The 27809-nt window shown below is 37.1% G+C and overlaps 1 protein-coding gene and 1 long non-coding RNA gene across 2 annotated transcripts; both read left to right on the top strand.

The window, feature by feature from the left end:
• The first annotated feature begins 722 nt into the window (after positions 1-722).
• Positions 723-4337, top strand: LOC309502107. Its single transcript, XR_014207161.1, has 2 exons — positions 723-3994; positions 4168-4337. It is a non-coding gene; the product is annotated as an uncharacterized lncRNA (long non-coding RNA).
• A 4971-nt stretch (positions 4338-9308) lies between these two features.
• Positions 9309-27754, top strand: c8a (complement component 8, alpha polypeptide). The gene is made up of 11 exons (XM_082174242.1): positions 9309-9480; positions 9550-9661; positions 9901-10048; positions 13573-13720; positions 14344-14533; positions 15533-15715; positions 21243-21483; positions 21601-21720; positions 21816-21973; positions 23946-24171; positions 26883-27754. Exons 1-11 carry the CDS (start codon positions 9380-9382, stop codon positions 27029-27031), a joined length of 1776 nt encoding a protein of 591 aa, XP_082030368.1. The 5' UTR covers positions 9309-9379; the 3' UTR covers positions 27032-27754.
• Positions 27755-27809: the final 55 nt, after the last annotated feature.

The following is a 27809-nucleotide window of genomic DNA, read 5'->3' as shown; positions in this document are numbered from 1 at the left end:
AATGCAGCGGGTCCACCAGACCCACGAACACTGGCTGAATAAATCAAATCCACCACTACTGTTTACTTAGTATGTATCTTTTTTGAACTTGTAGCAATAAAGCTGCCCATTTTACTGTTAATAAATGACTAAACATTATTAATCAACACTAAATTAAGTTATGAATTCATATCAGAACACAAATATAAATCATGCTATGTTTCACCAAAGCTAACTTGATTAACAGTTCATGCTCTTTAATTTCACAATCGTCTTATTAACAATAATAGTTTAAATCGTTATAAACTAAAACAGATTTTAACATAAAGAGTAGCTTTGTGCTTATCATTAATCTTACCTTACGGACGATGATGAGTGATGTCGTCGTCAGACAGCCACAGAGAAAAGGCTTCGGTCAGGTGGCAGAAGAGGGTTCAGTGTGCAGTGCTTTTTATTTATAACTTAGTAAATGTAACATGTGGCTATTATTTTATACTTAGAATTCTATCTTTCCCAATACCGTCGTTGTCGTAGATCTGTGTTAACATGGTTTGAGTTTGACAAATTCAGACATTATGAGGACTTCTGGCGGTCAGCCAATCAGAAGCCGCGATTTCATACACAGTATGAATAATTAATGAGGAGGCGCAGTACCAAGTCCGGCCTACAGTAGCGCACTTCCGATACACACGTCATACACAAATTCAGGTTTATGTGAATTATAAAGACAGGGGGGAGCCAAGATGGCGTCTTGCTGAGTAGATCTGTTATTTGCACCTGTTCTAGTTAAGAAGGATTTTTTGGTCAACGGGTCGTTACTTTGCCCCTATGGCGGATGATTTTACTCGCTAAAAACTGTAAAACAAAAGCTGGAACCCGCCTTTGAGTTTAATGGGCAAAAAACGAGTTAATAGGAACCTGCGTGCCTCGTGGAACTGGGACAGTCTGATGTCTTGCGAATCTCTTGAACAAAACATGGATGTCTCCGTGCCTGAATCCGGAGAAGCCTCCCTAAGATCACAAGATAAGTTTGAAAAGGATTTTGACGGATGTGCTACACCCAGCAAAAGTCCTCCTGGAAAAAAGAAAAAAGCTGATAGTGTTGTATCGCTTACCGAGATATTCGACGCCATTCAGTCCCTGAACTCCAAGCAAGACGCGGTTTTTCAAAAGATAACTCACATCGAGAGCTCCATTGAGATCACAACTGCGGCTGTTAACTCTTTATCTGACACCGTCAATCGACTCCTTTCAGATGTTGCCACTCACGGCGAAAGGATCGGTAAGGCCGAAGCTTCGATACAACATATGCAACAGGAGAATGTGTCTCTCAAGTCTAGAGTGGAAGAGCTAGAAAGGTACAGCCGCAGATGGTGTTTGAAATTGCTTGGAGTGAAAGAACGTGAGGAAGAAAATGTCCGAACGATCACCATCAATCATCTTGCCAGGGTGGTCCCGCGAATTAAAGATAAGCTGGAGGAGGCTGTGGATGTGGTCCATCGTGTAGGCAAACAACGGCCGGATGGCTCGCCGCGACACATCATCATTCGATTCGCCACACGGAGGTACCGCGACATCTTATGGGTGGAAGCTAAGAATTCTCTCTACCTGAGAGAGCACGCTCTCTATGTCAAGGAATCTCTCTCCAAAGCGGACATTGATAGTCGGAATAAACTCTGGCCCATTGTCCTGGCGGCACGGAAGGAGGGAAAGAAGGCCGGTTTCAGCGGTCCCTTTGCTGTTATCAATAACAAGAGAATCTCTGCCAGTTCAGCACAGCATCCGTAAAATGACTACAAGTTTCTAACCGCGTGTCAGGTTCTATTTTTTATTTTTTATGCATGTTTGCCCAGTTATATTGTTGACATTCTTCCAAGGGCTTTTCGACCTTATTCTACTAATTCCCTGATCCTTCTTAAGGAAAACAGCGTTAGTTACAGAACTTTCAAGTTAGGTGTTCAATAGTTACACTTTGTGGTTGTCATTTTCCTTTTCTTTCCTTTTCCCTTTAATTTTTTATCATAGCCTACTTTTATTTGTTAATGGACAAATTCGAGTTCAAACAGCTGAACATTGTTTCTTTAAATGTGCGGGGCTTAAGAGATGACATTAAAAGAAAAGCAATTTTTCTGTTTTGTAGACGTTATAATGCAGATTTTATTTTCTTGCAAGAGACACATTCGGCTGCTTCTGATTCAAAATTTTGGAAAGCTCAATGGGGCGATATGGTTTATTTTAGTCATGGGTCAAATAATTCAGCTGGTGTTCTTATTTTAATTCATAAGTTTAAAGGAGATATTGTTAATTCTATGTCCTCCCCTGAAGGCAGATGGGTTATTCTAACTGTTAAATTAGATAATGCCATCTTTGTTATTTGTAATATTTATGGATTTAACTCACACTCTATGAACAATACCTTTTTCACTGACATTTCTCTTATTCTATCTCAATTGCTGAAAACAACCCCAAATGCTAAGCTAATAGTCACGGGAGATTTTAATGAAGTCCCTGATGATTTAATGGATAGGTTTCCAAGGAAAGTAAGACCTCACTCTCAAAACTCTAATATTATTGATTCCTTATGCAAAGATCTATCTTTGGTGGATTCGTGGCGCTACTTTAATAGTAATTCATTTGAATATACATGGAGCAATGCGTCGAAATCTTTAAAATCGAGAATTGACCTATTTCTTATTTCATTCAGTCTGCTACAACATGTTCAAGATATCTCCCATCATTATGCTCCCTTTTCAGATCACCTTCTGATTGAGTTGTCTTTACAGACTGTTCATAAACCCAGCTGCCTCCGTGGATATTGGAAACTTAACAACTCTATCTTAGAAGATAACATTTTTACAAAAAATATTGAAACGTTAGCCACCAATATTTTTAAGTCAGAGAAATCAGATTATACATCTAAATGGGAGTTATTTAAATTCAAATCCAGAGAATTAGCTATTAGGAGAAGTAAGGAATTGAAAAAAGATAGAGATTGCATAGAAACAGAACTATTAAACAAAATTGATACTCTTTGGAAAGTTCAGACACTCTCTCAAACACAGGAAAGTGAGCTCCAGTCCTTAAAATTAAAACTTGATGACTTGTATATTAGCAAGGCTAGTGGAGCTTTTGTGCGTTCAAGAGCGAGATGGATAGAAAAGGGAGAGAGGAATACAGCCTATTTTTTTTGCCCTTGAAAAAAGGAATTTTAAGAGAAATTCTTTGTCTGCATTATATATTAACAACACCTTATGCAAGGATCCCAAACTAATTTCAGATTTTGTCAGCTCCTTTTATGAAAAACTTTATCAGTCTAACTTTAATTATGACCTTTGTAAATCATTTACTAATGACATTCAAGATTTTATTCCATTAATCAGTAATGACTTCAAAAACCGTTGTGACTCCGACCTTAAGAAGGAGGAATTACTGTCAGCTCTCCAATATATGAAAAAGGGTAAGAGTCCAGGTCCAGATGGGCTTTCAATTGAATTTTACCAACACTTTTGGAAGGTATTGGAAGATCCCCTTTTCTTATTGTTTAATGAATGTATTAAAAAAAAGGATTTGGTCACAACTATGAAACAAGGATTAATCTCCTTGATTCCTAAACCAGATAAAGATGCCCAAAATATTGATAATTGGAGACCTATCACTCTATTAAATATAGACTATAAATTGTTTGCACTAGTATATGCAAAAAGATTAAAATCCGGATTAAATGAAATCATTAATGAGACTCAAACAGGTTTCATGAAAAATAGACACATTAGTAATAACATTCGCCTTATAATTGACCTTCTAGACTATTCTGATCAAATTGATTCAGGGGCTCTTATTGTATTGTTAGATTTTTGTAAAGCCTTTGACACCATCGAACACGGCTTCTTACTCCACTCACTGAAAGTTTTTGGTTTTGGCAATAATTTCATTGATGTCATAAAAATGTTTTATAAAGATATTAATAGTTCTATTATTCTTAATATGGGAACCTCTAAAAGATTTGGGATTCATCGTGGCATACGACAAGGCTGTCCAATCTCTCCCTTTCTGTTTTTATTAGTTGCTGAACTTCTTTCTATTCACATTCTGAATAATCATAACATTCTGGGACTGAAAATATTTGATAGAGAAATCAAAATTTCTCAATTGGCAGATGACACTGCTTTATTTCTGAGAGATAAGAAGCAAGTTAAAACAGCCCTGGAATGTATATCCAAATTTTCCAGATCCTCTGGTTTAATGTTAAACCTTAAGAAGTGTGAAATATTATTTATACACGATTCAATAGATCTATTAGTTGAAAGCATACCAGTAAAGGACTCTGTTAAGTACCTTGGCATTCATATTTCTAAAAATGAACACGCTCGTGAACAACTGAATTTTATGCCTAAAATTAAAAAAACGAAAAATATCTTTAACAACTGGTTACAAAGGGATTTGACTTTGTTTGGGAGAGTTTTGCTTTCCAAAGCTGAGGGTCTTTCCAGATTTGTTTATCCAGCTCTCTCCCTTTACGTCAGTGATAAAACTTCTAAAGAAATTAATAAAACCTTTCTCGATTTTATTTGGAAAAATAAACCTTGCAAGTTAAAAAAGGACATTATATCAGGCAAAAGAGTTGATGGTGGCTTAGAGATGTTAGATTTTTTTGATATTATCAATACTTTTAAGCTTAATTGGTTAAGAAACTGTCAAAGAAATGAAAATTCATTATGGTTCTTTATTCCTCAGTCCATCTTTAACAAGCTTGGAGGCTTATCTTTTCTACTGAGATGTAACTATCTGCCTGGGAAATTACCAATTAATCTATCCAAATTTTACCAGCAAGTGTTATTAGCCTGGAAAATTGGTTTCCATCACAATTTTTCTCCACACAAAATGCTTCTCTGGAACAATTATCTTATTACCTCTAGGAATAAATCTTTATTTTTACGCAAATGGTTTGAAAAAAAATATATTTTGTCATGGATTTGTTTGATAAAAATGGAAATGTTTTGTCTTATGAAGATTTTATGTTTATCTACAATTTCCCCATTCCATTTAAAGAGTTTCAGCGAGTTGTTAAAGCTATTCCCAATGGGTTAAAACATTTGATGAAAAGTCACCTTACTTTTGGAAGTAGCGAAAGGAAACTTCCTGAGTTAATAGTTGATGGTATCAAACTATTTTCTCATTCCTGTAATAATAAAAATATCAGATTAATTTTTCAATCCAAACATAAAATCTCTCCTAGAGGGAAATTTTTTTGGAATGCACAAATCGCTGATATTCATTGGAAAGAAGCATGGTCAAGTCCAAATAAATTTTGTATGCTAAATAAAGTTAAAGAGGTACACTTTAAAATACTTCACAAAATCTACCCATGTAAAGCTTTGTTATCAAAATTCATGGACATTGACAACAAATGTATTTTTTGTACTGTACATGAGGAAGACTTGGCTCATTTGTTTTACAATTGTGATGTATCTTTACAATTTTGGTCTGACCTTAGCTCTTTTCTTTTTGCCCCAAGAAAGGTGAATTATAAATTATCTCTAAAAGATGTTATATGTTCTTTCACACACAGAAGCAAAATGTTTGAATATGTGGTGAACTTTTACATCTTGCATGGTAAATATTACATCCATAAACAAAAATTTGCAAAATGCATACCTAAATGTAATTTATTCTTAATCGAGATGGAATCGCTAAAGAAATCTTTAAAATGAATTAAAAATAAAAAGAATGAAATTTTGTTAAAATTTATGGAGAAATTCTTGATACTGTAATGTCCCCACTAGGCTTTGTTTACTAAATTATATGAATACTGAATGTCTAATTAGGAAAAAGGAGGAAACATTTTTTATATTTTTTTTAATATATTCTTTATTTTTATTTTATTAATTTTTTCTTGTTATGACTTGTCAATTTGTCTAAAGGTGTGATATTTGTCTTGTGAAACATTGTTGATGTAGGCTGAATTGCTGGAATCATATGTTTTTGAGTCTTTTATATCAATAAAAAAAAAAAATTAAAAAAAAAAAAAAAAAAAAAAAAAAATATAGCCAAAAAAAAAAAAAAATTAAAAAAAAAATTATAAAGACATGTGGAGAAATTTTGGATTTCAGCTCCCCCTAGCTGTTGGAGCACTTCTACATTGCCAGAATTATGAGGACACAGGCCATGTCCTCATAATCCAAAATGTCCTCATAATGTTGCGTGTATTCATATGAAATGTCCTCATAATGTTGCGTGTATTCCTATGAAATGTGAATTTTTTTTTTATGGTCTTGGAACATGATTGGTTTTCTTTATAGAGAGCTTGTTTAAAATCCATATTTTTTTAATAAAAATGTGTCATTAAATATCTACAAATTTATAAGACTGATCCGAGATCAGGTAAAAATCACATAGCCTATAGACATAGACATTTCGAAACTGTTGTGACATAGAATCACCGCTTTGAAACAAATGAATGTTTCGAAAGCACCTATTACTACATCTAGGCTATAATTTGCTGGTATATGTCAAAAGACTTTAGATATGTAAATGTGTGCTGTGGTCATGCGCGTAATTTGCACGGGGGTTACGGGGGTCATGACCCCCTCAAAAATCAGATCCAGCTAATATAACCCCCCCAATATCATCACATAATTCAGATTAAAATAAATATGAAATATTCCGAATGAATACTTTTGTTCGTTTTCTTTATTAATTTCATTTGCCAGCAAGAAAGATAGTATCATCAGAGAATGTCTAATATGGCGAGAAGTTTCACTCTCACTACACTTCCGGCTTTTGAACTGGTTGCAGTTCCACTCTGATTCCATATGAGGGCGCTCACAGGACGAGTGCAGAATGGATGGAGGTCAATGGCGGTATACCCCTCAAAATCCACTTTTCTCAGGATATAATTTTTTGTCTTGTAATTTGAATGTTGTATTCGAAAGGAGATGCAAAGAAATTACACATTGCTGGGTGTTAGATTTTTTAGAGTCACTTATTTGCTTTAAAAAAGTCTTTCAAAATGTCAGTGACGTCAGAATGCTGAAGTCATTAGCAGAATGCTAGCGTGTTATGGGCAACAACAACTCAACCTGTAAGAAATCAAAACGACATAAGTACTCGTTCATTCAACTTTCGACCTAAAACCCATGTTGAACTTGCAAAATCTACAATCACATCTGAGATTTCTCAACGGCAATCGGGTGAAAGAGACAAATTTAGCCGTCTAGCCCCATTGACTCCCATTCATTTTGCACTCATGGCAAGCGCCCCCAGTGGAACTCTGGTGGTACTACAACCAAAATTCGGTACAATAGGGCTTAATAGGGAGTGGACAGGCTCTCCGTAGACGGGCTCTGGTATCATATTTTAAATAATCTGTAATGTACCCCCCGCCCACCGCACCGACTACTTGGTATTACCCAACCCCCTTTCTCTACCAAGTTTGTTCACACTATTTTGCGCGGTCGCTGGGATGAATGGTTGGAGAAAGCTGACGGTGCATACTAACGGATGGAAAGATGAAAAAGGACACTGAAAGGCAGCCAGACAACGATTTTTCATTGTTGGTCGACACAAGCCAAAAAGAGGAAAAATCCTGACCAAACGGAGGTAGCTGCTACCCCTATTGCTAAGTTAGCTGTTAAGTTAGCTCAGCGTTTCTCAAAGGGTGCGGGCGCGGCCCACTGGTGGGGAATAGAGACATGACAAGTGGGGCGCGACAAACAGGTTTTGTGCCCATCTTTTTAATTCCTTTATTTATTGACCATACACTCAAAACAAAGACACATTTAAATGTAAGCCTTGCTTAACCTTTTCACACGTAAGTTTACAAGTTTTTCAAGGCGACCGTTATTGATCGTAGTATCACTTTATGGTTCCCATGGAGACGCGTCATTCATTGCTTGTCACACCGCAGCCACAATAGCGCTGAATGACTGATGATCTGCTTTTATTTCCTTCTTTATTAAAAATTTCACAAATTTGTTAGCTATAGCAGGATATATCATATATTTCAATTGTCAAATATGTGCAAGTGGATGTGTTTTGTTGTTCAAACACCTTTATAACGATCGCGTTAGTTGGATTTTAGGTAACGTTAACGTTATCTTATTAAAATACCTAAAAAAAAAAAAGAGTACATTATTAGGAATTTACCACCTCCGGCTCAATTTGAGATTATTATTATTATTTTTATTTTATTTTTTTATTTTTTATTTTGTTATTTTTGCATGGAGTTTGCAAAGTGACAAAATGAATCAAAGCACAACTAACGTTAGTCCACACTTGTATTTTCTCAGTTTCTGAATTTGATGTTACCAGAGGCTAAATGCAAACACAATTTTTTTTAATCTACTTTTGAGTCTTATTTCATGCAAAGTGATAATATAATTGCACTTTCATTTTCTCTATTTGAAAGTTTTTAATGCTGTTATTTGATGTTACGTTTTTAAAATGTGATGTTAATAAAATACATTTTAACAGTTAAACTTAAAGCCTAGTTTATAAACATTTTGTTGGGGTGATTGGGGACAGGTGGGGCTTGGAACCCTTATACCTCCGAAGTGGGGAATGGCAGAAAAGGTTTGAGAAACACTGAGTTTTGGTGATGCCCACCAATATGTGAAATCTGTTCAGAATAAAGGTGCAAGCTGCACTCCAGTCAGTGTGCCACCCTGTATTGTGTAATGTATTGAATTGTGCATAATACATTTGCTGCATGTAGGTGCCAAAACAGTGATGCAGTTGATTAGTCTTTAAGTTCTTTTTTTTTTTTTTTTTTTTATAAGATATTGAACACACACAAAAAAATCAACTAAATGGAAGCTGCCACTGCTGGCTAGTGCTTAAACACTTAATTTAACTACTGTGTGTCATTATGGCATAAATAGTCAAATGAACAGCTGCATTTACGTTAAGTAGCCTAAATCAGTAAAAGTATCACAATGTATTTCTAATACAGGAACGGCAAATTAGCATGTTACCCAAGAAAATGATTCAATAAATAAATAAATAAATAAATATGCCGTGAGTTTAACCCCCCCCAATGGTAGACCCAAAGTTACGCCCTTGGCTGTGGTAAATCCTTAGGGTTAAAGAAAATGGTAATTTTCTGCCATTATTCGTTTTTCTACAGATGTGTTGTGTGTGCAAAGTGACAATATGCATTTATAATGGCCAGAATACAAGGAATACAATCTGGTAATAATTACTGTTTATTTTGACTCAATGCCAGTCAACCCTAATTCTCCATGTAAAACTTGTCATGTATTTGCTTAGAGGTGGAGCATTCTGGGTAAAAGTGACTAGAGATTTTTTTCCCCCCAAATGCTGTCAATCATTAATAACACTGACAAACAATGTGTAGACTGGACCTAGGTCTCAGATCAATCTCAAACCAACCATCTCAGCTATGTGCCGATTTTTGTTTTCTGTTTGTGCATTTGGACTTTTTCTAGAATGTTTCAGTTACCATGTTTCTGCCAGATCAACTAATGAATCATCAAGAAACAGGTAATAATAGATACTGTACTTTTAGGAGCTTTTTTCATGTTGTACTCTTCACATATTGTGTCTCTTCAGAGCTAATGTATCTTCGAGACACACCAGAGGAGTCGATACCCCCCCTCCTATCGACTGTAAACTCAAGAGCTGGACGGACTGGTCACCCTGTAACACATGTAGCGACAGGACGGTAAACATAATTATAGACACTCATATAAACCAACAAATATGGAAAAGAAAGCCTGTTGTTGTTCATTGAAATGAGGTTAAAATAAATAAAAAAATATCTGTCCACTCCAGTGGACATCATGCATTATAGGAGATTTGCTGGGCAACAAACGAGTGTAGCTGTAATGCAAACATAAGCAACATTTTAAAGTGATCATATTGCAACTGGTAACACACATATGTGTTTGTGATGTTTCACAGTTTCGCTTCCAGTACTTGGAACGGCCGTCTCAGTTTGGTGGTCAGGAGTGTGTTCACAGTCAGTGGGACGAAAGACAATGTCCACAAGAGGACGAGTGCCAACTCCAGGAAGACCACTGTGGGGACATGTTTGCTTGTGGGCCTGCTGGTAAATATTTCTGCCTGCCTTTTTTTCTACACGTTTGTCTGTGTGTACGTCTCAGGTGTCCTCAGAGGCCATTTTTGAGTGGAAGGAAAGACATGCTGTTTTCGTGCATGTATCTTTAAATGCAAATTAGCTGCTGAGTCCCCGCCCCCCTTTCCAGAAGAGGGCGGAGCCTCTGATACTCTGCCAAAAACGAAAACATCTGTTTGGTTTTGATTATCATCTCTATCGCTCATGCTCACGTGACATTGCAGTTCTTCATCATGATGAAAGCTTATTATCTGAATCAGAATCAGAATCAGAATCAGAATGAGCTTTATTCGCCAAGTGTGCACAAACACACAAGGAATCGGTTGTGGTTTTTACAGGAGCTCTTGGTACATACATACATATATGACATTAGAACAGGCATTTAAATGAGAACATAAATAAATAGAATAAACAATAATAATAGTTCTAGTATACATCTGAATCAGAAGACTTACGTACAGATTTGTGCATTGTGTGTACAGCTCTAAAAATTTGTATATGTAGCCTATTTACACAAAATAAACCTCTTGCTTCTCTCTCAAGTACTGAATGAGTTATACAGCAGGTGTTATATTGCTGTTTTAGCTGTTTAAGCTGGAGATAGCATGGGAGAAAAAACTGTTTTTGTGCCTAGATGTTCTAGTGCGCAGAGATCTGTAACGTCTGCCTGACGGCAGAAGTGCAAACAGGTTTTGGCCGGGGTGGGAGGGGTCTGTGATGATGTTCCCTGCCCGTTTCTTCACTCTGGCATTGTACAAGTCCTGAAGGTTGGGGAGGTGTACACCAATGATCCTTTCAGCTGTCCTAACAGTCCGTTGTAGTCAGAGGTGGGTAGTAACGAAGTACATTTACTTCGTTACATTTACTTGAGTACTTTTTTTAGAAAAATGTTACTTTTAAGAGTAGATTTGAATGTGGGTACTTTTTACTTTAACTCGAGTACATTTCTAATGAAAAAAACTGTACTTTTACTTCGTTACATTGGGCGACGTTCCTCTCGTTACTTTATTTTAATGCAATATGTGTTGTTCAATGCGTAGTTTATTCCAAGCGCGCTGTATCTTTTTTTCTGGACTTGAGCGATGCTCAATTCACAAATGAATCACTCTTTTGAGTCGATTCTGTTCAAAGACTTCATCAAACAAGTTCAGATCTGTCCAAGTCGGTTCGCGAATCAGTTTGAATGATTCAGTTCCTGATTCTGTTCAGTTCCCTGCACGCACTGAATCATCTGAAGCGTTTTCAATTCACACTGGACTCGGAGTCGTAACAGGAAGATTTAAGCACATCAAGAGCGTTAGATGAAGTGGCAGTGGACCTACAGTACAGTCAAGTGAGAGCAAATCTTCAAATGCATCATATTTTTGCCAGCGATGAAGATCTTTATTAGTTGAACATCTTCGTAAGCTGTCTGTGAATGAATGATTCCACAGGAGTCAGGACGATATATTCGATTTAATTTCACTCAGGTAATACATTTTACAACCAAACAGATTATTACGCCACGAATCACGATACTAGAAAGTATGACATTACCCGTTTTTTGGACATATACATTAATTTACATTAAATAAAGCTCCCATTGTTCACAGTTTATGAACACCCGCCATCCCGCGGTAGTGTGTGTGTGTGTGTGTGTGTGTATTGCGCAGTGGCGTGCGAACTCGACTTGAAAACGAATGCCTTTGCCTTTGCCTGCCGTAGATAGTTAACCAGTTAAAACATGCTTGCAGAAATATACATTTGATTATATTTTGGAGAACAGTCAGAAGAAGATTCGTCGATGTACTTTTTTTGTGTGTGTGTGTGTGTGTGTGTGTGTGTGTGTGTGTGTTCAGGTTCAGTATCAGTCATGAGCGCGAGCACATGTGAAGAGTTCTTAACTCTTCTCTGTCAATACATGCCTTTGAATGCAACACTCTGCAGATTCACTTTATTTCGACATTGTCTAATAATCCAAATGTAGTTGTATAAGTTACTATTATACAAACCAGAGGACAGGCAATGATTTTCGAGCTATACAGATGGCAGAAATATTGCTTACGTCTCTCTTCTGTTTTTGTTGCAAAGATAGCTGATAATAATAGTCATTTAAATAAACAAAATCTAAATAATATCATATTTTATATATATGACGACTTAAGAGGCAAAAGCCTCTAAGTACCATCTGAAATTTTCTTCTAAAAGAGCATTTTTATCAAGCTTGTATGTTTATGTTCACACTTAAATGGCAATGAAAAGTAGCCTACCTATTAATTGTCATTAAAGTGAAATTACTGAATTTAAATATACGAGCTTGATAAAAAATGATTGTTTTAGAAGAAAATTTCTGATGGCACTCAGAGGCTTTTGCATCAAGTCTTCATATATATATATATATATATATATATATATATATATATATAGGCCTATATGATCCGAAGTAACTAGTTACTCGCTACTTGAGTAGTTTTTTCATTGGATACTTTTTTACTCTTACTCAAGTAACTATTAAGATTATTACTTTTACTTTTACTTTGAGTAAATATTTCTATAAGTACTTGTACTTTTACTTACTTGAGTACAGTTTTTGGATACTCTACCCACCTCTGGTTGTAGTCTTCTTATATCTGATTTGCTGGCTGACCCAAACCAGACAGTTATAGAAGTGCACAGAACCGACTCAATAACAGCTGAGTAAAACTGAGTCATCTGTGCTTGTGGTAGGTTGAACTTTTTCAGTTGACGAAGGAAGTACAACCTCTGTTGGGCCTTTTTGACAATGGAGTCAATGTGCATATGTGCTTATCTGCATATGTTTTGAAGCCATATCAGTCTAAACTTCTGATATGGTTTTCTGAGTGCACAGAAAGCTGAATGTCAGACGTCGCGTGAGTATTAAACTAAGTTCTCTTTCACGTCTTATTGTGCTTAAACTGTCCACATACACACAAGGTTATGTCAAAAAAACACAAGGTTCATATAAACAGTCGGTTATGTCTGTGAATGTAAACAGCAGGGAAAGAAATCGCATGTGTATTTTAGATCTGTGTATTAAAGTGACAGCAGCGTAATATACAGGACCTACTGCTATAAATGCTGTTAATATGAATCAAACAACAAGAGAAAAACAGAAAACCACTCACTGCTTTTGACTGAATAACTTCAGTAGCTTTAATAAGAATACATTTCTTACTTGAATGCTTCTGTTAAATGCTCTAGTGTGGAGATAAACATGGCGGACTGTGTACAGCTCACTGATGGGCGGAGCCTATGCTAATGGGGCGGAGTCTGTCGGCAGCCGTGGGCGGGGCCTAAGCATGTGTGACATCACATTGCATAGAAGCTGAAAACGGCTTATTCTGAGACATTGTTTATGATTTATGGGGATGAAAAAAAGGAGTGGGTGGATTTTTAGCATTATTGGGTGGTTTAGTACACACACTGCCAACACACACGTTCAAACAATGAATTTTGCATTTTGGTCCCCTTCAAATGTGTTGTGTGTGTTCTCACAGGACGCTGTATTGGACAGCAGCTCCGTTGCAATGATGAAATAGACTGTGTAAGTCAGAACGATGAGATTGGCTGTGAAGTGGTGAATAGAAGAGAAACCAAATGTACCGACATGTTGATCATACCAGGAGCTGATAAAGCCACTCAAGGGTAAGAAGCAGTAGACATGAGGAAATGCACACGTGGCGTTTATTTTAAAAATGGAATAACGTGCTATTCAGCATTGGAAATATGTTTTATTAGAGATATCACCTTTAAGACAAGAACTGCAGCTTATGGAGCTTATTTATTGAGAAAACATGTATGTTTAGATGTGGCATGTGTAATTATGTTGATGACCAGTTACAGGACCTACAATATACACTTTCCCTTATCCATTCATATAAAATTGAAAATTAATCTGTTATCTTGATTTATGCATTTCCGGAGTTTTTTCAGTATCAATGTACAGTAGTTACTCAGCAAGCATTTCAGTATCTGAAGCAATATTGTTCAGATCTACTGTATAATGTCTGCACATGAATGAAAGTCAATGGTCTCCAGTACGGTTTGCTTCACAACATTCTTCAAAATATCTACAGCTATTTGGACCCACATGACAAGAGGGAGAGCAAATGATGACAACATAGTGTGCTTTTAATGCTAAATATCAGTAATCCTGCCTAAGTGGAAAATTACATATTTGGCAGATAATCTAGCTTTATGTTTCAGTATATTTGAACAAGTACAACATGTATCCAAATCCTGAATTATTGTTTGTTTCATTCCCTCAGATATAATGCTTTAACTGGAGCTTTTATGAATCATGTTCTGGACTCCAGATACTTTGGAGGTGTTTGTGAATACATCTATAATGGAGAGTGGCGGAAACTCACGTACGATCCCTTCTGTGAACACCTCAGTTATGATGATGCTGAAAAATATTACCGGAAGCCATACAACTTCCTCACATATCAGATAATGGTAAGCGCTGATATCTCTGGCTCCTTAATTTGGCAGAAAAGAACTTCATATACTTTCAATGTTTATTATTCTGCACATAATTGTGTGTGTGTTTTTTTTTTTTTTTTTACATAATTTTATTAGAAATAATTACGTTAGAACATTCAAGAAATCATATTTTCTGTTTGAAAATAAAGGTTAATATGAACCAGTTCCTCACATAGATCTATGCAATGGCTTTAGAAGGCTTACAATACCAGTCATGAAGCAAATATGGACATTTGGATCATTTATCCTAAACTTGTCTTTATTAAGCAAAATGCAACCTCTTACAATACATAATCACAATGGACACTATTTTGACATATTTATTTAGGGATATTGAAAGCGAGACAACAAAGACACTAAACTTTTTTCATATTTTATTGTCAGATTTTGTGCGTTAAGGTCATCGACTTGGTTCAGACTGCAAATAAAAAAACTACTGTGTTCAATTTTCATGTTTTTAAACTACTTTGTTTTAAACTAACAAATTATTGCTCAACCAATATGGGTTTCTCAATGGCTGATAAATGTGTGGTTAGAACAGTTGGGTCAATTTGTGTTTAGTTTAGTTAGGATGTTGGAGTACAGAGTTTACATTTTTTATTAACATGTTCATGCATTTCCAGAATCTAATCCATGCTCTTTTGTTTGTTGCATAATTCTATCATTATTAGTAAGTTATTGGGGACACACATAGCGCATAAATGGTGACAATCCTTAAATCAAACCAATCAAACAATCCTTAAATAGAAATCTTAGTGAACACAGATGAAAATTTAACTGATCTGAATTCTTTATAAAGAATCTGAATTTCACATATTGGGTTCTTCTCAATCGGAAGGCTGTAGTAAGTCCCACGCGGACTCGTTCTTGTGTTTAATGCTGAGTGGGACTGGGTAAAGAAGGACACAGCCTAACTAGGATGCAACCTTACGACTGAGACGCATCCGCTGACTGTGCTTTTGTCCTGGCCAGGCACAAGCAACTACTGAGGAAGCGTCAGACTATCATGAGGATGCCGTTAGCCTTCTCAGAGCAAGACAGACAGAAGGATCCTTCAACTTTGGCACAACACAGAGAGTCTCTTTTGTGGAAACTGGTCGGGAAGTTAATACCGAATACAAGTTTCTCAGCAACATAACACAATACAATAATAAGGTAAAGTAATACATTTTGGATTTCAACTCAACTCTCTTTATTGTCACCATGTACCAGTGTTGCCAAGTCTGCATATTATAAACAGCTTTTTTTCTTCTTCAAGAAGTCACTTATATACTTGGGCTTATTTCCAGAATAACAGCTGCATATTTGGGCTTGTTTGAGGCTTGTTAAGATTCTCCCAGCCACTAGCTGTATTTGACACTTCTGTCTTGTAATGTCTCTCCTGGCCACTAAGAATGCTGTAGAATTGAAGGGTGCTTTTGATCATCCCGTTGCGAAAAAGAAGTACACTTCTAGTTCATTTTATGAAGTATACTTAAGTAATGTTCAAGTATATTTCTAAGTATACTTTATGTAGTAAGAATACTAATATCAATTTACTAGTAATACATTGTAAGTGTACTATTTCAATATTGCATGGGACTAAATTAGCCCACTTTTTAGTAAAGTATACGTTTAGGTGTACTATAACTGTAATAGTAGTAAACTTTAAGTGCACAACTAGTTCACAACTATGTTTCTCCTTTGTACTGCATCTGTACTACAAGTGAACTAATAAGTATATTTAACGTGATAATTTAAGTTGAGAAAACTTAATTTCTTTAGGTGTTACCATACTTCAATTGAAGTATTTTTTTAAGTTGATCCAACTGTTCACTTTTTACAGTGTAGTAGTTTGCTATTTTAATACTTGTAGTAAATGTTTTAGTTTATAAAAGTACACTTTTGAAGTATACTCTCAGTAAACTACTAGTTTAGTAGTTTTATACTGCAATTTTTCTTGTAAGCGTTCTGTAAGTGAACCTAACATCATACTTATAGTTTACTATTCATATATATATTTTTTTTTCACTTTCAGTATACTACTATGTTCCTATTTAGGTTTTAATTTTTTATACTTGAAATACACCTTTAACTTTCCATTTTGAAAACATTTTATTCTAGTTTCATGTATCCTTTTTATCAACACTTGAATGAGGGTAAGTTTCATAAAAAAAAGGAACATATTAAACAAAAAGCTCAGAAAATCGCATTTTTATTTATGTATTATTTTAACACCCCCAAAACAAGTGTTTCCTCTTCATGGGTTAGACCAGAGAATGTCTAATAAGGGGAGAAGTTTCACTCTTAGTACACTTCCGGCTTCTGAACTGGTTGCAGTTCCACTCTGGTTCCACATGAGGGCGCTCACAGGACGAGTGCAGAATGAATGGAGGTCTATGGCGCTATACCTCTCAAAATCCACTTTTCTCAGGATATAATTTTTTGTCTAGTAATTTGAATGTTGTATTCGAAAGGAGATGCAAAGAAATTACACATTGCTGGGTGTTAGATTTTTTAGAGTCACTTATTTGCTTTAAAAAGTCTTTTAAAGTGTCAATGACGTCATACACATCGTACGACCAGAGATACTGCTTTACGGCAATCCTTCAGTCACTTTGGTGCTTTCGTGCTCTGCACTTTCTTTTCTCTCGAGGCATCGACAACACAGCCGACACAGGTAACTACACAACACAGCTGACACAGGTAAACACACAACACAGCTGACACAGGTAAATACACAACACAGCTGACACAGGTGAATACACAACACAGCCGACACAGGTAAACACACAACACAGCCGACACAGGTAAACACACAACACAGCTGACACAGGTAAACACACAACACAGCTGACACGGGTAAATACACAACACAGCCGACACAGGTAACTACACAACACAGCTGACACAGGTAAACACACAACACAGCTGACACAGGTAACTACACAACACAGCTGACACAGGTAAATACACAACACAGCTGACACAGGTAAACACACAACACAGCTGACACAGGTAAATACACAACACAGCTGACACAGGTAAACACACAACACAGCTGACACAGGTAAATACACAACACAGCCGACACAGGTAACTACACAACACAGCTGACACAGGTAAACACACAACACAGCTGACACAGGTAAACACACAACACAGCTGACACAGGTAACTACACAACACAGCTGACACAGGTAAATACACAACACAGCTGACACAGGTAAACACACAACACAGCTGACACAGGTAACTACACAACACAGCTGACACAGGTAAATACACAACACAGCTGACACAGGTAAACACACAACACAGCTGACACAGGTAAACACACAACACAGCTGACACAGGTAAACACACAACACAGCTGACACAGGTAACTACACAACACAGCTGACACAGGTAAATACACAACACAGCTGACACAGGTAAATACACAACACAGCTGACACAGGTAAACACACAACACAGCTGACACAGGTAAACACACAACACAGCTGACACAGGTAAACACACAACACAGCTGACACAGGTAAATACACAACACAGCTGACACAGGTAACTACACAACACAGCTGACACAGGTAACTACACAACACAGCTGACACAGGTAAACACACAACACAGCTGACACAGGTAAACACACAACACAGCTGACACAGGTAAACACACAACACAGCTGACACAGGTAACTACACAACACAGCTGACACAGGTAACTACACAACACAGCTGACACAGGTAACTACACAACACAGCTGACACAGGTAAATACACAACACAGATGACAAAGGTAAACACACAACACAGCTGACACAGGTAAATACACAACACAGATGACAAAGGTAAACACACAACACAGCTGACACAGGTAAATACACAACACAGCTGACACAGGTAAATACACAACACAGATGACAAAGGTAAATACACAACACAGCTGACACAGGTAACTACACAACACAGCTGACACAGGTAAATACACAACACAGCTGACACAGGTAAATACACAACAGAGCTGACACAGGTAAACACACAACACAGATGACAAAGGTAAACACACAACACAGCTGACACAGGTAAATACACAACACAGCTGACACAGGTAACTACACAACACAGCTGACACAGGTAACTACACAACACAGCTGACACAGGTAAACACACAACACAGCTGACACAGGTAAATACACAACACAGATGACAAAGGTAAACACACAACACAGCTGACACAGGTAAACACACAACACAGCTGACACAGGTAACTACACAACACAGCTGACACGGGTAACTACACAACACAGCTGACACAGGTAACTACACAACACAGCTGACACAGGTAAATACACAACACAGATGACAAAGGTAAACACACAACACAGCTGACACAGGTAAATACACAACACAGATGACAAAGGTAAACACACAACACAGCTGACACAGGTAAATACACAACACAGCTGACACAGGTAAATACACAACACAGATGACAAAGGTAAATACACAACACAGCTGACACAGGTAACTACACAACACAGCTGACACAGGTAAATACACAACACAGCTGACACAGGTAAATACACAACACAGCTGACACAGGTAAACACACAACACAGATGACAAAGGTAAACACACAACACAGCTGACACAGGTAAACACACAACACAGCTGACACAGGTAACTACACAACACAGCTGACACAGGTAAATACACAACACAGCTGACACAGGTAACTACACAACACAGCTGACACAGGTAAATACACAACACAGATGACAAAGGTAAACACACAACACAGCTGACACAGGTAAACACACAACACAGATGACAAAGGTAAACACACAACACAGCTGACACAGGTAAATACACAACACAGCTGACACAGGTAAATACACAACACAGATGACAAAGGTAAACACACAACACAGCTGACAGGTAAACACACAACACAGATGACAAAGGTAAACACACAACACAGCTGACACAGGTAAATACACAACACAGATGACAAAGGTAAATACACAACACAGCTGACACAGGTAAATACACATCACAGCTGACACAGGTAAACACACAACACAGCTGACACAGGTAAACACACAACACAGCTGACACAGGTAAACACACGCGCTCATGGGCGATCGCCCCCAGTGGAATTCTGGTGGAACTACAACCAAAATTCGGTACAATAGGACTTAATAGTGAGTGGCCAGGCTCTCCGTAGACGGGCTCTGGTTAGACCTTCTTCTTCTTCACCTGTGTTTTGATCCAGATATTCTGTTCTCTCTCAGAAGTAATAGCGCCCCCTATCGTATAACAGTGAAAACATGGATAGCAGGAAAAGTCAGTCAGTGGCGAGGAAAGAGGAAAGTAGACTTGAAATAAATTCAGATACTCAGAATAAGGAACATATGTTTTCTTTATAAATCAATATTTTCAAACAATGTAAGTTCATAAGACAGTATGTAAAACTATGTGAAGAATGTATTTAAAAGATGAAACAACTACAAGCCAAGTACAGTATACTTAGAATACTTCATTATACTTTTAAGTATTTTGATCAAAAGATTGAGTACATGTACAGTATAGTCCAAAAATACATAGACCTTTCTGTCAGTATAAGTCAAGTATACTTAAGTGCATTTTTAAGTCTGAGGACTACATAAAGTATATTTCTGAGGAGTACATAAAGTATAGATTGATGTGGGGAAAAAAAACATGTTGTTGGTTTAGATGCAGAGATTTAGCAACAGTTTACGGTGCAACAGTTTCTAATGTATTAGAGAAAATGGTGCAAATACTGCTAGTCATTTCCTCTGGTTCATTAGTGTGTTTGTGTGCACTGAGAAGCTGACACAGATCAGGAAACTGCCATGTGTAAACGCCGCCCCTGAACAATATATCTGAGAGAAAATCCTCAAACTCTTTTAGGAAATCAATGTAGGGCCCTGGAGGTCTATACACGGCAGCCAAACCAAGAGATAGTATGGATTTTCATTTTCCTATGAGAGTGTAACATTTAGCACAAGCACTTCAAATGATTTAAACCTGTGTCCTGTTTTCTGAGTAACATGAAGAATATCTCTATAGATTGTAGCAACACTGCCGCTACGACTAATCAGACGGGGCTCGTGCTTATATCCACTGGCTCTTGCTAATCATAGCCTCCTAATAATCCCCATCCACTGAATTGGCTCTAACACTCTCTCTCCTCTCCACCGATAGCTGGTGTGTGTGTGTGTGTGTGTGTGTGTGTGTGTGTGTGTGTGTGTGTGTGTGTGTGTGTGTTGAGCGCACTGGCACCGTTATACTGTGGCTGCCGTCGCATCATCCCAGTGGATGCTCACACTGGTGGTGTTGAGGAGAGATTCCCCTGATATGATTGTAAAGCACTTTGGTTGTACAGTACATATGGAAGCGCTATATAAATGCCTCATTCATTTATTCATAACAGTATCCTGGTGGAGTAGACTAAACACTGTGTCTCTCTCTGTGGCACTACCCAAAACATTGCTTTCTGTTTGCTTGAGCTTCCCGAACACTGACTCAAACAATTGCACAAGTTTGACTCTTTTAAATAACTATTTTGTTTGTCTGACCAATGCAGATATTTAATGGTAAAACTATACAGTCTGGATATCCACTTGGAAACACATTAATCTCATCAACATCTTTGCATGTTTCCTTTTCATGTTTAGGAGATGGGTTTTGTCAGGCTGTTGTCAACAGTACAAACGGCTCAGTTTAAGATGAGAAGCAAAGACTTGACTCTGGATGAGGACATGCTCTGGGCTCTGGGTGATCTGCCAGATCAGTACAATTTCGGTGCATATTCCAGTTTCTTCAACGAATATGGCACACACTATGTCACAGAGGGAACCATGGGTGGGGTCCTTGATTATGTTGCTGTTGTGAACAAGAATGCCATGAAAAGAAATGGTAAGTAAATTACATATACAACCCAAATAAAGCATCTAAAATAAATGACTCAACTTTATTCAAGTTAGAAAATCTAATTGGTACTTGTGCCATTTCCCACATTCTTTTCACTATTAGAAAAAACTGGGCAAGAGATCGGAGCGTGCATTGGTGTTTCTATAGGCCTGACATTGGTCGAAAATGTCAAACTGACAACAAAAGTAAAATCATGTAAAAAATTTGGAACAATGGATGAGAGTACGTAACTTGGAGCCCCATGCATTTACTTTTCTTCTTTTGGTTTTATACTTTAAGTTAAAATTCAACTTTTATTATTATTTTATTTTCCACAGTCCGTGATCAGTCCAACAGTGCTATTGAGGATGTCTTTGGCTTTGTGAAGGGTGGAGACACAGGCTCCAGCAGTGGAAGTTTGGGTATCAGAGATGCCAAAAGTTACAAGGATTGGGGGAAGAGTCTCAAATATAACCCTGCGCTAATTGAGTTTGAGGTGAGTTTGCCTTACTAACTTAACCTGCTCTTCGCAGGTCGGTCAAAAAGTACAGAATGTTTTATTTTGTTTTAATGTAAAAATTTTTTGTCAATGAAATAAATGTACTATATTTTAGTTTGATAAAGTTTTTTATTTAATATTTTGTATTTTTAGGGGATTTATTTATACTAAATTATATATACGCTGTATTTATAATACATGTATTCACTTTTTGAGCGTAGAACTAAAAATTAAATGTCCAACTTAAACTCATCTTGAATGCTTTAGAGCACAGACTTCAGTTTGATCTTTTTTCAAAGACGACACTTGGCAGATTATTGCTGAAGTGAAAAAAAGTTAAAAAAAGTGAACTTAAAAAAAAGTAACAGGATTTTACATGTATTGTTATGAAAAATGCACAAAAATTTAATTTTAATTTTTTTATATTAAATATAATAAATCAAAGCTAAATATAAAATCTAAACAAGTTGTGTTCTACATTTGAGCTTGATATCTCAAAAAATGAGCTTTCAGTAAGATTTTGTTTGGCCACAGTACCAAAAGTTTCCACTAGATGAAATTTGTCTCCCGTTCATTTCCAATGAAATTTACACATTTTTCGGTCAAAAATGACAGAAGAGCACCAGAGGATGCTTAGTTGTTTCAAACTTTAGTTTCATCAACTCTGGCCCTTGAGGTCCACTTTTCTGCAGAATTTAGTGTAAATGTAACTTGATAGTGAGCTATAAATATATGCTTTAGGTAAATAATTTTCCGTCAGATTCTAGGAAATTTGATTAGGATGGCATACAAATGCAGGGTTAAAAACAACACAATTTGGGGCATTTGGCAACCCAGCGCTGGGTTGAAAAGGGACAAACCCAGCACTTGGTTGTTTTGACCCTGGGTTAAATGTTTGACCCAACATGCTGATTTTCTTTTTTTTTTTTTATTCAACAATTTTTTTTAAATGTCTAAAACAAACTCTAAATAGGTTATAAATGAAAATCACTTTAATACTCACATAATGACTACAATAACACAGGCAACAGCAATAATCAAAAGGTGAAAAAGAATATTGACAGACAAAAAAAAAAAAAAAAAAAAATATATAGGCAAAATTGTAAGTGAGAAAAGTGCAGAAATCAATAGCAACTTAACAGTTAAACAGCTTATACAGGTTGACAAAATTGCTTTATAAAAGATTAATATTGAATAACTTACATTTAAGAAATGTTTCTTCTATCAGTGAAAATAGTACCACTAACCAATCAAACCATCAGACTGAGTGCCCAAGAAACACTCAGACTGAGAGCCTAAATATCAGGAATACATTTGATTATTAAAGGATTATTAAATTAATTGGACATCAAAACACGCAAACTCATGAGGGTTTGAACTTTTATTTTGAAACATATTGATAGATAATTTACATTACAGATCTGGTGAAATGGCGCACATTGCGTTCCCATTTTAACATCATAAGCAACCCAAACTCACAGCATATGCAGAGATGGCATTTGTTAAAGGAGCTGCTGAGACGCGCATCGAAGACCCGTTTACTCCGTGTCACAACACAAAATAATTGAAAATGTTCTCATAAGATGTCAGGCCACTTCTTCATTGTACTCCGCGGGTGTGATAAATATGAACCATCCCGGTTTAGTGTTTTGTGCGTGCTCCCACAACATGGATTCTTACCTACCGGCTAGCGAAACGGATGTCTAACACATTAGAAGGAAGAACTTCATCGTATTTACTTCCCCATTGCAAAATAAGGTGGATAGGATTGCCGAAATCGCACAGACTGTAGCAGGCATTAAGCGTTTTTAATCACTACGGTCACGCATTGGGTTACTGATTATATACGATTATCAACCCAAATTTTGATCTCTGTCAAAACTCTGTTTGAAGTCTTCAATTTAAGTTATATAGGCTACTATTTATAGTTATTTCTTCTCTATGTCTGGTCATTGTGGTCCTGTCATAGATTGCACCAATATACGAGTTGGTACGCTTGAGCACATCAGCCGAGCAGCTGCGCACAAAGTTGCCCCACCTGAAGATGGCATGGGAAGAGTATATGGAGAACTTCAACCCATGTCGCTGTGCCCCGTGCAGGAATAACGGCGTCCCCATGCTCTCCAGGACAGCGTGCAGTTGTTTATGTAAAAGTGGATACAGAGGTAGTGCCTGTGAGGAGACTGAAAGAAAAGGTAATGTATTTTCACTCTTATTTTACAAATGCATGTGGTTTGAGTACTGGCAGTGCGTCAGAAGAGGCCAAAATAATTCTATTCGAATTAAAAATAACGGCGTCTGAAAAATGGTGCCTCCACAGTTTAGTTTCAACCCTGCAACACACACACACACACACACACACACACACACACACACACACACACACACACACACACACACACACACACACACACACACACACACACACACACACCTGTAGTTTTCACATAAGCCTGAAGAGCTGGGTCAGGTGTGTTAAACTGGGGTTGAAGCTAAACTCTGCAGGGCTGTGGCCTAAGCTTTCAGACGCAGCCAACATCTAAAGCAGTGGATCTGAACCCTGTTCCTGGAAGCCCCAAACCATGGACATCTTGTGTCAGACAAAGAACAAATTGAAGAGAGACATACAGTAGTCCAGGGGTTCTCAACTGCAGAGGTTTGCTCCAATCTTGATCTAACTCGCCTGACTGCAACTTTCTGGTAAGGCTGGCCACACACTTGAAGATTTGAAGCCCGATTTTGAGCAAATTTGCACCTCTACGCGATCTGACCAATTCGAGGCTTGTCGCAAATGACTTTTTGTCCAAAAATCCTTAATCGTGTGGAGCCATTATGATTATTTTGCTGCTCCTGATAGTCGGAGCCCGCACTATCCCAAATCGAACATGTCTGATATTACCCGACTCTTGATCTGGCTGCCTCTGATGTATGATAGCCAATGAGAGCGAGCGAGCTTCACCAACCGGATGTTGAGTGCTTCTATAGCCAAAACTTGGCGGCTACAAACACGCCACAAAAGTATTGAGAAAGAAGATCAAACACTTTCTTTTATTCTCCGTTGCAAAACTCATGCCAGGAGAACCAGCTGACGACGCCGATCTTTCTTTTCTCGTGAGTCTCCGTGAGATCTCGTCTCACTGTGGAAATGTTACTACAGTCGACAGGTGTGTGGTCTCAGACAGAACTGCCCTCATGTCTGTTGTCTCCCACAGTTTTGAAATCGGTTAAGATTTTAAAATCTTCTATTGTGTCCCAGGCCGAAATTTAAAGACTTTGATTAATTTTCAGGTGTGTTTAATCTGAACTCTTCAGAAAAGTGGACTTGCTGAAAGTGTTGAGAATCCTGTAGAGGGAGATGTAACATCTGTGAATAAAACAAATTACAATATAGCTGTTGTAGGACTGCATGATTAACTGCAGTTGACATGAAATCGCGTTTAAACCGATTTGGCTTAGTGCCAAGTGATGTAGTTCTTCAGCAATGTTTAGCTGAATGGTTTCATGCATGTAATGTGGGCAGTTCACAGGTGTTTGTTTAGAGTATTTTACAACAGCTTCAAATGCATCTCAGCCAATCATAATCAAGGGCCGTAACTATCTGTTTTATAACCATGTTTCTGTGACTGGTGCAGTTTCAAACATAACTTGCATGCACTGTTCGTGGCTTTGGATAAAATAATCTGCCAAATTCAAGTAAAAGTAGTAGTAAAAGTGAGATCCGGACATTAGTGCTTTGGGTATGAGAAAAGCACATTATAAATAAAGTGTATTATTATTATTATGACTAATCAGACTCGACCTTGGGTTTCCCAGTGTTTCCCAACTCTGTGCTTCCAGGAACAGGGTTGGGAAACACTGTGGTCCTCATTTATAAAACATGCATATGCACAGATTTGAACTTTAGAGCATATGCTAAAATCCACACCAACGTTTATATATATTATATATATATATAAAATGTTTTTTGACGTGGAAAAGGTCGTCAGGATCTAAGCAGATGTACACACACGTCCTTGTGGCAGAGAGACGAAGAACTGCAGGTATTTGGAAATCTAAGCAATTTTTACCGCTGGTCGTTCGTAAGTGAAGTATATAGAAGTTGACTGATACTCTTTTATAACTTAATGACATTTATTAGGCAGCGTTTACAAGGCGGAGATCTGACTGAAACCATTCAGCATCTGTGATTTATAACTTCACATCTGAAAGAAAGGCATACACAGTTTTTTTTTTCTTTCTTTTTTCCGTACGTTCGTCCTCTGAATTATACGTTCTGTACGCACATTTAATAAATTATGTTAATATCAATGTAGGAAAGTTTCTTTGCCACATTTGATAAATGAGGCCTGTCCCAATAGCCACGCTTCTGGTCTTTGCACTTGACTACTTGTCTACTTACATGTCTACTAGCTTGATATTCATGACTTTGCACTTAAAAAAAAAAAAATCTGAATGTGTGTTCAGTAGTTTCTTTGCAACACAACACAATCTAACTGTGGTGCATCTAATTAAGTGGTAAAAAGCAGTTGAAAACGTTTAGAACATACACATACTCATGTGCCCCAATAAAATCTGTAACACTTTATGTTTTACAAACCAATTATATGTAATCTAATTCATTTGACTTGCACTGTAAGGTTTTCCTCAACATCACGGGATTTCTGGGAATTTATCCGACCTGGGAAAGTCTTATGCACTTTCTGTCATTTGCACACACTCTCGAGTGGCCAAGAACACAAGTGTTGGTATTGGGACAGGCCCACTGCACTACACACTTGAAATGTCTATATGCTTTACACATTTTACTATCAAGTGTTTTATTGGTGTATATGATCTGTCCCGCCTGATCAGATGTGATGATGAATGTTAAGCAAGGCGTTCACAGAGCTCATATTCCCTCTGACAGGTCCTACACACGGAGTCTGGAGTTGCTGGAGCTCCTGGTCCCCATGTGTGTCTGGAGCAAAGACACGAACACGAGCATGCAATAATCCCCCGCCAAAAGATGGAGGTCTGCCTTGTCAAGGAAGCAGTAATCAGAAGAGAAGATGTTAAAAATCTCATATTCTCATGTTGACAGTTTTCTTACAAACAACACCACTTCTGTCTGCATAAAATATTGAGTCTGCCATTGATGCTCATGTTGGTTGCAAGACAAGCACTAATTTAAATGACTATTTTTTGTTTACATTTACTAGCTAATGTCGTAATTTAGTTAACATGTGTTAATAATTTTTTTGTCAGATGAATGATTTTGAGTGCCGGCTTGTGGCTCATCCTGTTCCTCTTTCTCCTCTTCTGTTGTTTATCACTATCTGTACTGTCCTATCAACATAAGGCAGAACACATCTGTTTTTTATTGGTTAATTTGTTTGTTGAAATAAATGTTATGTGATCAATTGTAATAAGGTTAGTGAGAAGTGTTTATGAGATTTGAAATCAAGATATATATATTTTTTTTTTTTCTCCAAAAATAACAGCTGAACTTCCTGAAGCTATACTGTATGTTACTCTAAGCTAGAAGAGCACAGAAATTATATGGACTACTTGTCATACATTTATGTTTTTATGTCCTTTTTGAACAGCCCCAGTTCTTATTAAAAGGCACTAAAATTGACTCTTTTTTTTTCATCTTGCATTTCAGAGTTTCGATAATGATCAAGTTCAAACATAGCCTACAAAGAACACAAATGACATCAGTTAAACTGTACTAATACATGTCTGTGTTTAATGCTTCATGAATGTAGGAAAGATAATAAAGTGTGTCCAAACCTCTGACTCGTAGTGTTGGTTATATATCATTAAGTTATTATATATTTTTCATATTATTATC

The sequence above is a fragment of the Leuciscus leuciscus genome (genome assembly GCF_965113295.1).
Source record: "Leuciscus leuciscus genome assembly, chromosome: 6".
In the NCBI taxonomy this organism is placed as follows: Eukaryota; Metazoa; Chordata; class Actinopteri; order Cypriniformes; family Leuciscidae; genus Leuciscus; species Leuciscus leuciscus.
The sequence above is the reverse complement of the archived record's forward strand: the minus strand, read 5'-3'. Positions and strand labels throughout refer to the sequence as shown.

Bases quoted from the DNA above. Each gene is read 5' to 3' on its own strand.
- c8a (XM_082174242.1), top strand. From the start codon at position 9,380: ATGTGCCGATTTTTGTTTTCTGTTTGTGCATTTGGACTTTTTCTAGAA. The intron at 21,974-23,945 runs GTGAGTTTGCCT...GTCCTGTCATAG, and splicing joins CTGCGCTAATTGAGTTTGAG to ATTGCACCAATATACGAGTT. The intron at 24,172-26,882 runs GTAATGTATTTT...TCCCTCTGACAG, and splicing joins TGAGGAGACTGAAAGAAAAG to GTCCTACACACGGAGTCTGG.